Source organism: Nematolebias whitei, chromosome 5 (assembly GCF_014905685.2).
Source record: "Nematolebias whitei isolate Nwh7 chromosome 5, NemWhi1, whole genome shotgun sequence".
NCBI classification, from domain to species: Eukaryota; Metazoa; Chordata; class Actinopteri; order Cyprinodontiformes; family Rivulidae; genus Nematolebias; species Nematolebias whitei.
Genome location: NC_056502.1, coordinates 45,762,217 through 45,776,655, shown reverse-complemented (window position 1 = coordinate 45,776,655; position 14,439 = coordinate 45,762,217). Strand labels below are relative to the sequence as shown.

The following is a 14,439-nucleotide window of genomic DNA, read 5'->3' as shown; positions in this document are numbered from 1 at the left end:
GGTTGGGATGGGATCCAGCAGGCATGTGGATGGTTTGGATGAGGTTATTATTTTTGACAATTCAGAGAGCTCAACAGGACAAAAACTGTCCAAACATAAATCAGGCTCTAGTGAAATTTTTAAAGTTGCCTCATTTGACAGGGGACTAGAGATAGTAGAAGGAAGGATGGTTTGAATTTTCTCTTGAATTGAAATAATTTTATTTATAAAGAATCTCATGAAGTCATCACTGCTTATAGTTGTAGGGATACATGGTTCAACAGAAATTGGACTTTTAATTAGTCTAGCAATAGTACTAAACAGAAACCTAGGGTTATTTTTATTCTCATCTATTAAAGTTGAGTAATATAAAGTTCTAGCTGTACGGAGAGTTTTCTTATATGTTAGCAGACTATCTTTCCAAATTAAAAAAAAATCTTCAACATTAGTAGAGCGCCATTTTCTCTCCTGGTTTCTAGATGCCTGCTTTAAAGTACGTAACTCAGAATTGAACCAAGGAGCCAGTTTCCTCTGATTGATTACTTTCTTTTTCAGTGGAGCAATTTTATCAAGGGAAGTTTGCATTGAAGTTGTAAAATGAGTCATAAAGCTAACTCCCTCAGTAATGACATGCTGATGTGAAAGAACGCAACTAATAATCTACATTCCACGTGTCAAACTCAAGGCCCATGGGTCAAATCTGACCCTTTTTAACATCTTATTTTGGCCAGTGTCGCCTTCTTTCATAATATGTTGTTGTTATAAGCCTGAACAACAATAGTTTTGTTAGTTGTTGCTCTCTCCTGGTCGAAGACTTCTGCACTTTTTCCTAAACTCTCTCTGACTGATGACACGACTGATAGACAGAAAACCCCTTTAGAGCGGTCGTCCCTTGAACACCAGCTTCAGGAGCAGTGCTGTGGAGTTGCAGCTTCATCGTGGGTTTTGAGTTGATGTGATAAAGACGGAAACATGTTGCTGCTACAGTAGGACGCTTCAGCTTCCCTTTACTTCGTTCCTCTTTTTGTTTCTACAGTTGTTTGCTGCTGAAAACACTGGGAGACTTTTTAATGACATTGTTTAAAAACCTTAAAATGAGCCCATGTTTGGCACAGACTGTAGAATGGGTACATGAAGGAAGCCACCTGTTTCACAATGGAGCACAAAAATTTTGTTATAAACACATACGCCTTTTAAAGTGTTTTATTTTATTTTGCATTTGGAAAATATTCAGCCATGTAGATATTATTTTTTATGTACAAAATAAGTGAAATGTGTATGTTTTGCTCATCTTTAATCTGCCTGGAAACTTGAAACTGGGAATACGTTTGAGTGGGTTTGTAGGACATGGTAGGACTTGGTCTTTATCTCTGTATGACTTCAGTTTAATGCATAAATCAGGTCGTCTTCAAGCCAGCAACCAGTCATTGGACAAAGAAATGACCCCCTCCTTCCATGCTTGGGTTAGATCAGGACATAATAAAAATGATGTGGTCTTTGTCCATTTTCAGCAGAGGCATTCTCTGAGCATTTGATGGTTAAATATCACCACTAAAGATAATTTCCTGTGTTCAGCAGGAAGATGTCAGAAACAACCAGACGTAAATAGATAAAAAATGGCACTGAACTACAAATGTTGGTTGTAATCTGTGCTGCTCTTAGAAGTAAAGCTCAACGAGCACTGTAGTTTATAGGAAAATTTAACTTTACTTTCTTGCTTCAACAAAATAAAAGATTTATACACAACATTAAAAAAACAATGTGAAGGTGAGACGCTTGTAAGAGTAGTTCTTGCTGCAGCCCCAAGATGGCCGCCAATCACCACCAGCTGTTGGCCATCTGCCTGATGAGTTCCAGCTCTACTTAAGGCTGCAGCCAAGTTCTACTCTTCGCTGGAGCATTGATTCCGTTTTGGTATTTATGCTTCTAACCAGTGCTTGTTCAGAGTCTTTGAGATATTTACCTTGTTTCTTCTGCCTACAGTTGACCTGTCATTTGGTTCCGGTCCTGGTCCGTCCTTTTCTTGGTGCCTCGCCCTCCAGCCACTTGCCTGTCTTGCCCTGCTTGCCTACAGAAACCATCCTTGGGAACCCACGAATCACAGCTGAGCCTCACTGCCTCCTCCAACCTGTAAGAAGAAACAAACAAACAAAACATTATCACAACCACCCTCGTTACAAGAACCTCCTGACCTTTGTCCTTCCTCTCCAGGGATTCCAGGCTACCATCTGTATATATGTATATAACATCACTGTAAATAAATTAATTTTTCTTTTTATCTGAGTCTTGCGTCGTTTCCGGGTCTCGTACTATCTGGGTATCCTGAGCTTATGACAACGCTAACATCAAAATATCTGGGGTAAAAGTTATTTTCTTCTTTGGCACTCATTTGTAATTTTAAGTTTTGCCTTTAAATGTATCCATCATCTGTCCAGAATCAGTAAAACTACAGCTAATATACATTTATCAAACCACAACAAAATTAGCTTTCACCACATTTATTCCTGAGAATTCAGACACAGTATGTGGTATGAACATGAAGACAACAAAATAAATGCATATTTCTTTATCCGTTTAGGAAATCTATACTTTCTAGGTCCTTCTTGTCTCTAATTTCTGAAAGGAACACAGGATGAAGCTGCAACCTGCTCTGAGCCTTGAACTTTTTTTAAATAAAAGTAGAGAAAAAACAGACCCAGACACAACACAAATACACCTGACCCCTTTAACCTCCACCCTGCCCAGTCAATTTGATCTGAACAGTATTTAGCAACATGCAGGGTGTTTTTCCATTTTCTTACTTTAAAATGAGTCAATCTGAACATGAGAGGCAAAGAGAATAAAAATTAATAAAACAAGCGTATGAATAAAATGGATATAAATCTTGATTTTATTAAAGCCAAATCAAGTGTTGAATAGAGCCATTTTGTCTGGCAACACAAAGGGGCGGGGCTTATGGGTCTAATTAAATGACCAAAGGAAACCTTGTAACAATGCTCTTATTCACTTTCTCTTCTAAAATATTCTCCATTATTATTATTCATTTATTATTCTTCAGTAGAAAAACTCAACAGTGTCCTGGTAACAGACTCTCCAAATCTACTCATAAAATAAATTCTGTAAAAGTTACAAAAAATGCAACTGCTTTAGGGAAATCAGCACATTTCTTTTCTGTACTACTTCCTGTTTTCAAAAAACAAACAAACAAAAAAAACATTTTGTAAGAAAAGAAACATCAAACATAAGACATTTCATAAAAATAAAAATAAACTGTTCTTTATGAATCCAGAAGAGTTTTGGTAGAACAGATAAAAATGTGTTTATCTCTGCGATGTTAGGTAATCGTATGCATGTCCTGATGCTGCTCAATAATCCAGAAAGATAAATCTAACAAGGTTGAGTCAAGTCCTTTGGATGGGTCCTTCTTAAAACGTTTCATCTTTTATCCAAAATACTTCTTCAGTCTGAAGAGCTGCAACAAACTCATCCAGCCATCAAGAGAAAAGCAGGAACCCAGACCAGTGGTCATTCCGTATGTTGTGGGTGTTTCAGAGAAACTGAGACGTTTATTTTCTAAACATAACGTCCCAGTGCCTTTTAAACCCCAAAATACATTACGGCAAAGACTGGTTCATCCCATAGATCCAGTCCCCCAGCACAAACAGAGTAATATTGTGGCTCAGCACAGAAGATCAACAACATCAGGCCAGGACTCTGCGGTCTACACTCATCTCCAGGCCAGCGGTCACTCGTTCAGGGATGAAGATGTTCACATCCTGGATAGAGAGGAACAATGGTTTGAGAGAGAAGTAAAGGAGGCCATCTTTGTGAAAAGAAACTGTCCATCATTAAACAGGGGTGGAGGCCTCCGTGTTCAACTGTCCCCCTCTTACAATGCTGTTATTGCTAGCATCACTCAGCCCTCTGTGAATAGCAAGTGGCCATAAGAGCACTAATCATCAGTCGTTAGGCTGATGGTCCTCCTTTATCATGTGAACAGCTAGTTCTGGATGTCAACAACAAACTGGTTGATCCACTATGAGAAGTTGCTATTTATAAGACCAAGTTTGTTGCAGCTCCTCAGACTGACCAAGTCTTTTGGATAAAATATGAAATGTTTCAACAAGAAAAATCAGTCCAGAGGACCTGACTCAACCTTTTTAGATGTTATTGTTAGAACTGTATACAAGTTACATGTATGCTACTAGCAGTAGCATAATTTTCGCCTGCACCCTGTTCGTCAACAGCACCGGTGGTGGTTATTGTTAACCTGGGATTTGACCGATCAGGTATGGTGCCACTTGGATGAATATGCATATTAGTTTTGGCAAGTTTATACATGTTATTGTTAGAACTGTATACATGTTGTTATTGTTCTTTTGGCTGATCCTTTCTATGGGGAATGCCACAGCAAGCAAACTTGCATACAAGATTTGGTAATTGTTTTACACCAGTTGTCCTTCCTGACACAACCTGGGCTCAAACCGGCAACCACTGAGCTTTCAGAGCAGGTAATCATGACCATGCATTAAGCATATCAGTAACCAAATAATAATAATAATAATAATAATAATAATAACAATAATAATAATAATAATAATAATAATAATAATAATAATAATGCTTTACACACAGAAGATCTGTTTGAGCAGCAGAAAGCCACAGATATTCAGCAACAAAAATGATTTTCACTCAAAAACAGTCGGTTCAGAATAAAAGGATCTTAGTACAACTGCAACTTCCAGCTTTGCTTCAATGAAGTGAACAAATAACTTGCTGTGGTCAGTGCTCCTTAAAACACATATGATCCATGAAGATGGACCTAATCAGCTCTGAGATGGTTGAAGTCCAGCGGTAGTGAACACACACACCATGTTCTGAAGGTACACAGAAGGTATACACACATCCTGTAAGTTGGTCAGTGGAACCGTAGCCTTTTCTGTGGCAGAAACTCTTGCTGTTCCTCTTCAGAGAGCAGGTTTCCTTTCACACTAAAGGAAACATCATTATAAGTGGTTAGTTAAATGGTCTGTACTTATACAGTGCCTTTCTATCTTATTTCAAGATACTCAAAGCACTTTACACTACAATCTGTGCCCTCATTTACCCATTCACACAGCACTCTACTAAATCTCTACAAAGCTAATTGAACAAATCATTCTAAAGAGACTAATCAGAGCTTTATCACATTCATACACCGATGGGACACACATCAGAGGGAATGAGAGGTTCAGTGTCTTGCCCAGGGACACTTCAGCATGTGACTGCTGGTGGATTCGAACCTCCAACTCTCGCATTGGAGGACGACTGCTCTAACCACTCAGCCACAGCTGCCCCCAATTAATAGTTAAAAACACATCCATGCATCTGAAAAATTTTTTTTATAAATGGGTAACTGACCTACATTTAGTATGATTTGCTTCTGTTTTCATTTGTGAACAAGTCTTAAACATTACAGAACATAGTTATTGTATTTGCAGTCATGTTTGTCACATCTGTACCATTGTGTAGCAAAATTTAAAATAATAATTAACTATCTTAATTTTATTTGTTTGTCTTTCGCAGAAAATGAAAAAGTATAATGTTTTTGCTAGTATTTGTTTGTATTCTGATGATATGACTGTCATAATCCAGAACACCACGGGTCCAAACAACAAACAAAGGAGATGATTGTAGATTTCAGGAGAAACAGGAAAAAGTCCAACACTATTTCCATCATGGGAGTAAAGTGGAGATAGTGAAGAAGTATAAATACCTTGGGGTTCAGGTATACTGTTAGTTTTCTACTAGCAGTAGCACAATTTTCGCCTGCACCCTGCTTGTCAACAGCACCGGTGGTGGTCATTGTTAACTTGGGATTTGACCGATCAGGTATGGTGCCACTTGGATGAATGTGCATATTAATTTTGGCAAGTGTTTAACGCCAGATGTCCTTCCTGACAAAACCCTTACCAGTGCTTGGGACCAGTGCAAGAGATACACTGGCTGATTCCTCCTAGTGGCTGGTTTATATACTGTATCATTATGAAAATAATCATCATATTCTGGTCACTGAAATACATCATCATGTATTGCTTATTACTGATTATTTTTATAGGCATAATATGATAATACCAAATCCATCCATTTTCTTCCGCTTATCCAGGGTTGGGTCGCGGAGGTAACAGCCTAAGTAGGGAGGCCCAGACTTCCCTCTCACCAGCCACTTGGGCTGAAAGCACTTGGGGGAAACCCGGGGCATTCCCAGGCCAGCCGAGAAGCATAGTCCCTCCAGCATGTCCTGGGTCTTCCTTTGGGTCTCCCCTCGGTGGGATGTGTCCGAAACACCTCACTAGGGAGGCGTCCATGAGGTATCCTAACCAGATGCCCGAGCCACCTCAACTGGCTCTTCTCAGTGCAATACCAAATAAGAGTTATTTATGGTTACTTTAATTTCAACAGTAAATGGACTGTACTTATACAGTGCCTTTCTATCTTATCAAGACACTCACAGCTCTTTACACACAGTTAGATAGAAAGGAGCTATACAAGTACGATACAATCCATTTACCATTTAGTTTAAAACTCTGGCATGAACTGTGGCAGGTGTTATGCATTTCTTTAATGAATACCAACACCTTATTATCTTATACAGTGAAAAACATTCAGGCATTTTGTTAAATAGCAATGTTTAGATGGTTAAAAGTTGATTATTTTAATGTTCCATCTTAACTGTTATGCCTTTCACAGTTAATACAAAACGTGTTAAAGCTATGAGGTTACTCCAAAAAGCTTCAGTGTCGCTGGCTTCCTTAGATAGAAAAGACAATTAGAAAAGTTCTCCATGTATGTGCATGTTTCTGTACAGTGCCATATGTGTATATAACTATATAAATTAACTGAATTGAATTGAATTCTGAGTGATACTCACCAAATCTCTTTGAGTTTAGTGTTATGATCAAGAGCATTAATGAACTGTCGGATCCCAGCCACAGTGAACTTGTTGCTAATTATCCTGCAGACAAGTAACAGCGCAGTGAGTCTGACAGTCAAGAACCTTGTGACAGTGTTGTGCTCATGCACGAGTGTTCTTCACCAAAGGTGGCTTAGGCCAGTATCTGCTTGGATCAACTTGGCCAGATGTGGTGCTGCCTCATCGCCCAACTCATTCTGCACCAACCTGTCAGAACACAAACAAGTAAGAATCTAAACAAAAGGTGGAAACACTGAAATACACACGTTTATTTCAGAGTCAGAGACTCTTTATTGTCCTTCGTGGAGCGAAATTATGTACACAGAGTCCCAGTTACATCCAACAATAAAATGTAAAAGAAAAACAGTAATAACATCAAAGATATGAACTAAGAAAAACATCAACTAAAAATATACTAAGCACTAATAGCATAAAAACATTACGTTGAACAGCAGCACGAACACGAGCATGAGTCTGTGTGAGCAGATGAGCACTCACGAACACAACATGGAACAGATCAGCAGCAACATGATGTGATTTTTCACAGTGATTATTCTGGTTAGAGATTCATGAGTCTAACAGCCTTAGGGTAGAAGCTGTTCCTCAGTCTAGTGGTTCTACACTTAATGCTCCTCAACCTCCTTCCTGAGGGGAGCAGGGCAAAAAGTGTGTGTGCTGGGTGAGTGGGGTCCTTAATGATGCAGGTGGCTCTCTTCCTGCATCTGGAGGTAGAAATGTCTGTGATGGTGGGGAGACTGACTCAGACAGTCTTCTGTGCAGCCTTCACCACTCTCTGCAAAGCTTTTCTTTCTGCAGCTGTGCAGCCTCCATGCCACATGTTGATGGTGGAGCACAGGATGCTCTCCACTGCACACCTGCAGAAGGAGGTGGCTACAGTCTTATTAGACTGTTTTTAAATAATTCTGTTAAACCAAAAATCAGAAGCAGTGACTGAGTAATTTATTTATTTATTTTATTACGTTAGTTTCAAGTGTCAAAGACCTTTGTCAATTTTGATTACTTTATCAAAAGGGCTCCATTAAATTTGTCTGCCTTTATGTTATCTGTGCATGGTCATTTGTGCAATCAACACAACCAGTTGAACAGAATGAGCTGACAATGAAATACATAAAATCAACCAAATGCTGGATTGTATTTTGTTTCACAATAACATCAGTCCTTTCACATTATCTTAAAAGTACAGTAAACAGATCCTATAAAAAAGGTTTACAATAACTTGTACAGATGCAGAAATATATGTTGATGCCCTTTTGACTCAGAAAGGGAAAATGGGTCATGTCTCAGGTTGTGCTTGGTCTGAGTGGAGAGGGCAACTGCTACTGTGAACTGGGAAATTTGTCGGACAGTGGAAGGAGCACTTCAAGGATCTGCTTAACCTGGTTATTATGTCCACATTTGAGGAGGTATAGTCTGAAGACCAGGCCCGGCATGGGTAATCGGGATGGTCTGGAGATTTCCATCTCTCGTTTTCTTTTTCTTTCTTTCACAAGTCGGATCTGCGACGTGACCTGTCAATCAATCCAGTAGGTGAGAATGATTACACATCCCACCCCCTATATGCCACCATTGCCCACTCCAGACCCTATATATGCATGTGTCGTGAGAATGTTATATGCGAGTGTCTAGGTGGTTTAATAAAATTGGGGCCCAGGTCTCCACGAACCATGGAGATGGAGGATCCTCCCCGCAGCTCAGTAGTGCACCTGAACCCCAAGGCCCTGTTTGAGTGGTGGTGTGATGGAGTGGGCGGAGGAAGATGTCGGGATGGGGAGGAACAACTGAGGTGGCAATGCCCTCCCAGGGGGCCAGCTCCCCCACTGACCCCAATAGGCACCCCCATTCTCCGATATCCACTAGGGGAGGAAGGCTCCAGTACATCCATCCAGGAGCAGGAGGCAGCCGCACCACCAGGGACCCAGGCCACGGACTGCCACATAGCCAGGAGGACCGACCAGAACCCGGGCCAGCGATGCCCCACGGGACGAAAACAAAAGAGTTTACCCACCTCCACTACAGGTTATTTATATAGCGCCAAGTCACAACAAAAGTAATCTCAGGGCACTGAACATAAACATTCACATGTAAAATAAGTTAACAGAAACATCCATACATAAAAAATAATAAGTTAAGACTTTATCTGAGGAGTAGGCTGCTTTGAGTTTAACTCCATCACAAAACTCTCATCTTGAGCAAGCATGAAGGCGACAGTGGAAAGGAAAAAACTCCCTCATGAGGAAGAAACCTTTAGCAGAACCAGGCTCAGGACAAGTCATCTGCTTTGACTGGCTGGGTTTGGTAGGAACAGATACACAATGGCAGGTCAAGTAGGGCTGAAACAATTCCTCGAATCATTAGAGTACATCGATTACAAAAATCCTCGAGGCAAATTTATCAGCCTCAAAGTTTGTTAAACTATTCAGAGCACTGTGGTCGCAATGTGTGTGTGTGTGTGTGTGTGTGTGTGTGTGGAAGGGGGGGGTCCTCTCACAGAAAATTTTGAATAACAGAGATGACATTTCCTGTATTTTGGTGTACAAACCAGATTCCAAAACAGTTGGGACACTAAACAAATTGTGAATAAAAACTGAATGCAATGATGTGGAGGTGCCAACATCTAATATTTTATTCAGAATAGAACACAAACCACAGATCAAAAGTTTAAACTGAGAGAATGCATCATTTTAAGGGAAAAATCTGTTGTTTCCAAATCTCATGGCGTCAACAAATCCCAAAAAAGTTGGGACAAGTCAATTTTTACCATTGTGTGGCATCCCCCCTTCTTCTTACAACACTCAACAGACGTCTGGGGACAGAGGAGACCAGTTTCTCAAGTTTAGAAATAGGAATGCTCTCCCATTCATGTCTAATACAGGCCTCTTAACTGTTCAATCTTCTTGGGCCTTCTTTGTTGCACCTTCCTCTTTATGATGCGCCAAATGTTCTCTACAGGTGAAAGATCTGGACTGCAGACTGGCCATTTCAGTACCCAGATCCTTCTTCTACGTAGCCATGATGCTGTGATTGCTGCAGAATGTGGTCTGGCATTATTGTGTTGAAAAATGCAGGGTCTTCCCTGAAAGAGATGGCGTCTAGCTGGGAACATTATGTTGTTCTAGAACCTGAACATAGTTCTCTGCATTGATGGTGCCTTTCCAGACATGCAAGCTGCCCATGCCACAAGCGCTCATGCAACCCCATACCATCAGTGATGCAGGCTTCTGAACGGAGTGTTGATAACAACTTGGGCTATCCTTGTCCTCTCTGGTCCAGATGACATGGTGTCCCAGTGTTCCATAAAGAACTTCAAATCGTGACTCATCTGACCACAGAACAATCTTCCATTTTGCCACACTCCATTTTAAATGACCCCTGGCCCAGTGCAAACGGCTGAGTTTGTGGAGCTTGCTTAGAAATGGCTTCCTCTTTGCACTGTAGAGTTTCAGCTGGCAATGGCAGATGGCACGGTGGATTGTGTTCACTGACAATGCTTTCTGAAGTATTCCCGAGCCCATTCTGTTATTTCATTGACAATGGCATTCCTGTTTGAGGTGCAGTGGGGCCCGGAGATCACAAGCATCCAGTAGTTTTACGGCCTTGACCCTTACACACAGCGATTGTTCCAGATTCTCTGAATCTTTTGATGATGTTATGCACAGTTGATGATGATAACTTAAAAGTCTTTGCTATTTTACGCTGGGTAACACCATTCTGGTATTGCTGCACTATCTTTCTGCGCAACAATGGTGGAATTGGTGATCCTCTTACCATCTTGGCTTCTGAGAGACACTGACACTCTGAGAAGCTCTTTTTATACCCAATCATGTTGTCAATTGACCTAATTAGTGTTAATTGGTCTTCCAGCTGTTCGTTATATGCTCAATTTCCTTTTTCCAGCCACTTATTGCTACTTGTCCCAACTTTTTGGGGATTTGTTAAGATTGTGAAATTTTATTTTTCCTTTAAAATGTTACATTTACTCAGATTAAACTTTTGATCTGTCATCTATGTTATATTACAAATAAATTATTGACATTTGCCATCTCCACATCATTGCATTCAGTTTTTATTCACAATTTGTTTAGTGTCCCAACTATTTACATAATAATAATATACATTTGAAAACACTTAATAAAATTAGTATTACGGAGAGGCCCCAAAAAGTTCAATCTGGTCCTTTGGACATTCAAAAAAAAAAAAAAAATAAAAATAAATAAACATACCTGAATCAATGACTTGGTGGTGTCCCTGAAAAGGACGTCAAGGCTCTCTTTTCTACCTCCTCCATGCACAGGTTGGCAACAATAGGTGAAACTGGAGACCCCATAGCACACCCATGTTTATGCCTATAATATTGCTCCCCATATGTGAAGTAGGTTGACTGCAGGCAGTTTCCTTTGCCTGCTGGGAGAACACGATCATTCTCCCAGCAGACAAAGGAAGGTGCACAGTGATTTTGAACCAGAAAGACTATCATGAGAAAGTTATGACACTCCTTAGTGACTTAAACACTTATGAACCTCTGAAAAGAGATCCAGGAAGTGGTTACAAGAAAAAGTTAATAGATTGCCTGAAAATTTTGGAGCAGGACAAGGCTATTGACCGTATTCTGTACCACAGACTGTACCTAGGGGAGGCCACACCTAGTCTGTATGGTTTACCTAAAATCCACAAACAAGGTGTACCTTTAAGACCTATTGTTAGCATGATTAACTCTGTCACTTACAATGTTTCCAAATATCTGGCGTCTGTACTCATCCCTTTAGTTGGCAGCTCAGAACATCGCATACGGAACACCATGGACTTTGTCCACCCTGCGTTGCCTGGTTGAGTCCAACCCCTCATCGTGGAGTCAAAGTCTGGTTTGGGTAGAGTACGCCCACAACTCCCACCGCTCCTCTGCTACCGGCATGTCCCCCTTCGAGGCCTCCCTTGGGTACCATCCTCCTCTTTTCCCCAGTTGTGAATCTGACTGCACGGTTCCGTCTGTGCAGCACCACTTCCGGCGGTGTCGTCGCATCTGGCGCCAGGCCAAGGTGGCCCTCCTTAGGACCACAGCCCAGGCTAAACGGTTCGCAGACCGTCATCGTTCGGCGACACCCGCCTACCAAGTCGGCCAGCAAGTTTGGTTGTCTACCAGGGACATCAAGCTGCGGGACACCCCCCGAAAGCTGGCTCCCCGCTTCATTGGCCCCTTCCCCATCACCCGCATTATCAACCCCTCTGCGGTCCGTCTCCAACTCCCCAGGGCCATGCGGATTCACCCGACCTTCCACGTCTCCCAGGTCAAGCCCGTCTCCCTCAGTCCCTTGTGTCCCCCGTCTGACCTCCCTCCGCCGCCCCGCCTGATCGACAACCACCCTGCGTTCACTGTCCGTTCCATCTTGGACGTGCGATGCAGGGGTAGGGGTTTCCAATACCTAGTCAATTGGGAGGGGTACGGTCCTGAGGAGAGGTCATGGATCCCCAGGTCCTTCATCCTTGATCCCAGTCTCATTTCCAGGTTTTTTGCAGACCACCCCGAGAAGCGCCTCAGGGGGGCAGGTGGCGGGTCTTGAGGGGGGGGGGGGGGATTTAAGGGTCCCACCGCCTGCAGCCTGCCTTGCTGATGGAAGCTGATTACCAACACCTGGCGGCCATCAGCCTGATGAGCCTCTCCATCTACTTAAGGCTGCAGTCCGGTGTGATTCGACGCTGGAGCATATCACCTCTCATGGTATAGTACTGTTGAGGTAGAAATGTTTAGGTGAAAAGAATTTGTTCACCTTCTGCTCTTTTTTCCAGTTTCCTGGTTCCTTCGTGTTTTGGATTCTCCTCGTGGCCTGACCTGGATTCCTTGGCCTGTCAGGTGTCCCTCGTGTCTCTTTGCCTCCAGTTGCCAGCCTTCCTCGTTTCCTTTTGGACCCCTGTTGGATTCCCTTCTGCTGCTCACTCCTTGGACTGAAGGACCAGCTCATCTCCTTTGGGTTGGACTGTAAGGACAAGACGCTCTTTAAATCTACCACTCTGGTCTTCCCCGTTGGACAAACAGTAACCTCTCGTCCCTCTTTCCAGGAGCCACTGAGAAGCAGCGTGTGGACTTTAATTTTGCACTGTAAATAATAAACATTGTCCTTTTGTATTTCCCCTGTGTCTGCCTCGTTCTGGGTCTCTTAACATCTGGGTTCCCCGCGCAATCGTAACAGAAACTGTGCCTGCAGTCAACCTACTTCACATATGGGGAGCAATATTATAGGCAGAAACATGGGTGTGCTATGGGGTCTCCAGTTTTGCCTATTGTTGCCAACCTGTACATGGAGGAGGTAGAAAAGAGAGCCTTGACGTCCTTTTCAGGGACACCCCCAAGTCATTGGTTCAGGTATGCTGACGACACCTGGGTTAAAATTAAATCTCAGGAAGTCCAACATTTTACTGACCACATCAACTCTGTGGATAAATACATCAAGTTCACACAAGAAGATGTAAAAAATGGCAGGTTGGCTTTCTTGGACTGTGAGGTCTCAGCCTCTGATAGAGGACAATTGCAAACCGAGGGGTACCACAAACACCCACACAGACCAGTATTTGCAGTTTGACTCCCATCACCCTTTGGAGCACAAGTTAGGAGTCATCAGGACTCTGTATCACAGAGCAGACAGCATCCCCACTAACTCAGGAGCCAGGCAGAAGGAGAAATCCTACACGAGACAGGCTCTAGAGCAATGTGGATATCCTAACTGGGCCTTCCTGAAAGCAGAGAAGAAACCCAAACAGGACTCCAGTCAGCCATCAGGTGAAAAGGAGGAACCCAGACCCAGACCAGTGGTCATTCCGTATGTTGAGGGAGTATCAGAGAAACTGAGACGTTTATTTTCTAAACATAACGTCCCAGTGGCTTTTAAACCCCAAAATCCATTACGGCAAAGACTGGTTCATCCCAAAGATCCAGTCCCCCGGCACAAACTGAGTAATATTGTGTATGCTGTTCAGTGTCAGGAGGGCTGTGATCAGTCTTACATCAGGGAAACTAAACAGCCACTGGCCAAAAGGATGGCCCAGCAGAGAAGATCAACATCATCAGGCCAGGATTCTGCGGTCTACACTCATCTCCAGGCCAGCGGTCACTCTTTCAGGGATGAAGATGTTCACATCTTGGACAGAGAGGAACGATGGTTTGAGAGAGGAGTAAAGGAGGCCATCTTTGTGAAAAGAAATCGTCCATCATTAAACAGGGTGGAGGCCTCCGGGTTCATCTGTCCCCCTCTTACACTGCTGTTATTGCTAGTATCACTCAACCCCTGTGAATAGTAAACAGCCATCAGTGTGCTAATGATCCATCGTTAGGCTGATGGTCCTTCTTGACCATGTGAGTAGCTGGTTTTGGTTGTTAGCAGCAAACTGGTTGATCCACTCTGAGAAGGTGCTATTTAAGAGACTGAGCTGAATACAGCACCTCAGACTGAGGAAGTCTCTCGGATGAGAGACGAAACATTTCTATATTTTTTTGCTTT

General features: G+C 42.4%; 1 protein-coding gene across 1 annotated transcript in view; it reads right to left on the bottom strand.

Annotated features, from left to right (window-relative positions):
- Positions 1 to 4,897: 4,897 nt before the first annotated feature.
- The window catches only part of LOC119410420 (nucleotide-binding oligomerization domain-containing protein 1), a 109,755-nt gene continuing 100,213 nt past the window's right edge, over positions 4,898 to 14,439 (bottom strand). The window contains exons 8-10 of the mRNA XM_037677332.1: positions 7,055 to 7,138; positions 6,890 to 6,973; positions 4,898 to 4,970 (exon numbers count right to left, since the gene is read on the bottom strand). Of these exons, the coding sequence (XP_037533260.1) occupies positions 4,898 to 4,970; positions 6,890 to 6,973; positions 7,055 to 7,138 (241 nt within the window). The remainder of the gene's footprint in view (positions 4,971 to 6,889; positions 6,974 to 7,054; positions 7,139 to 14,439) is intronic.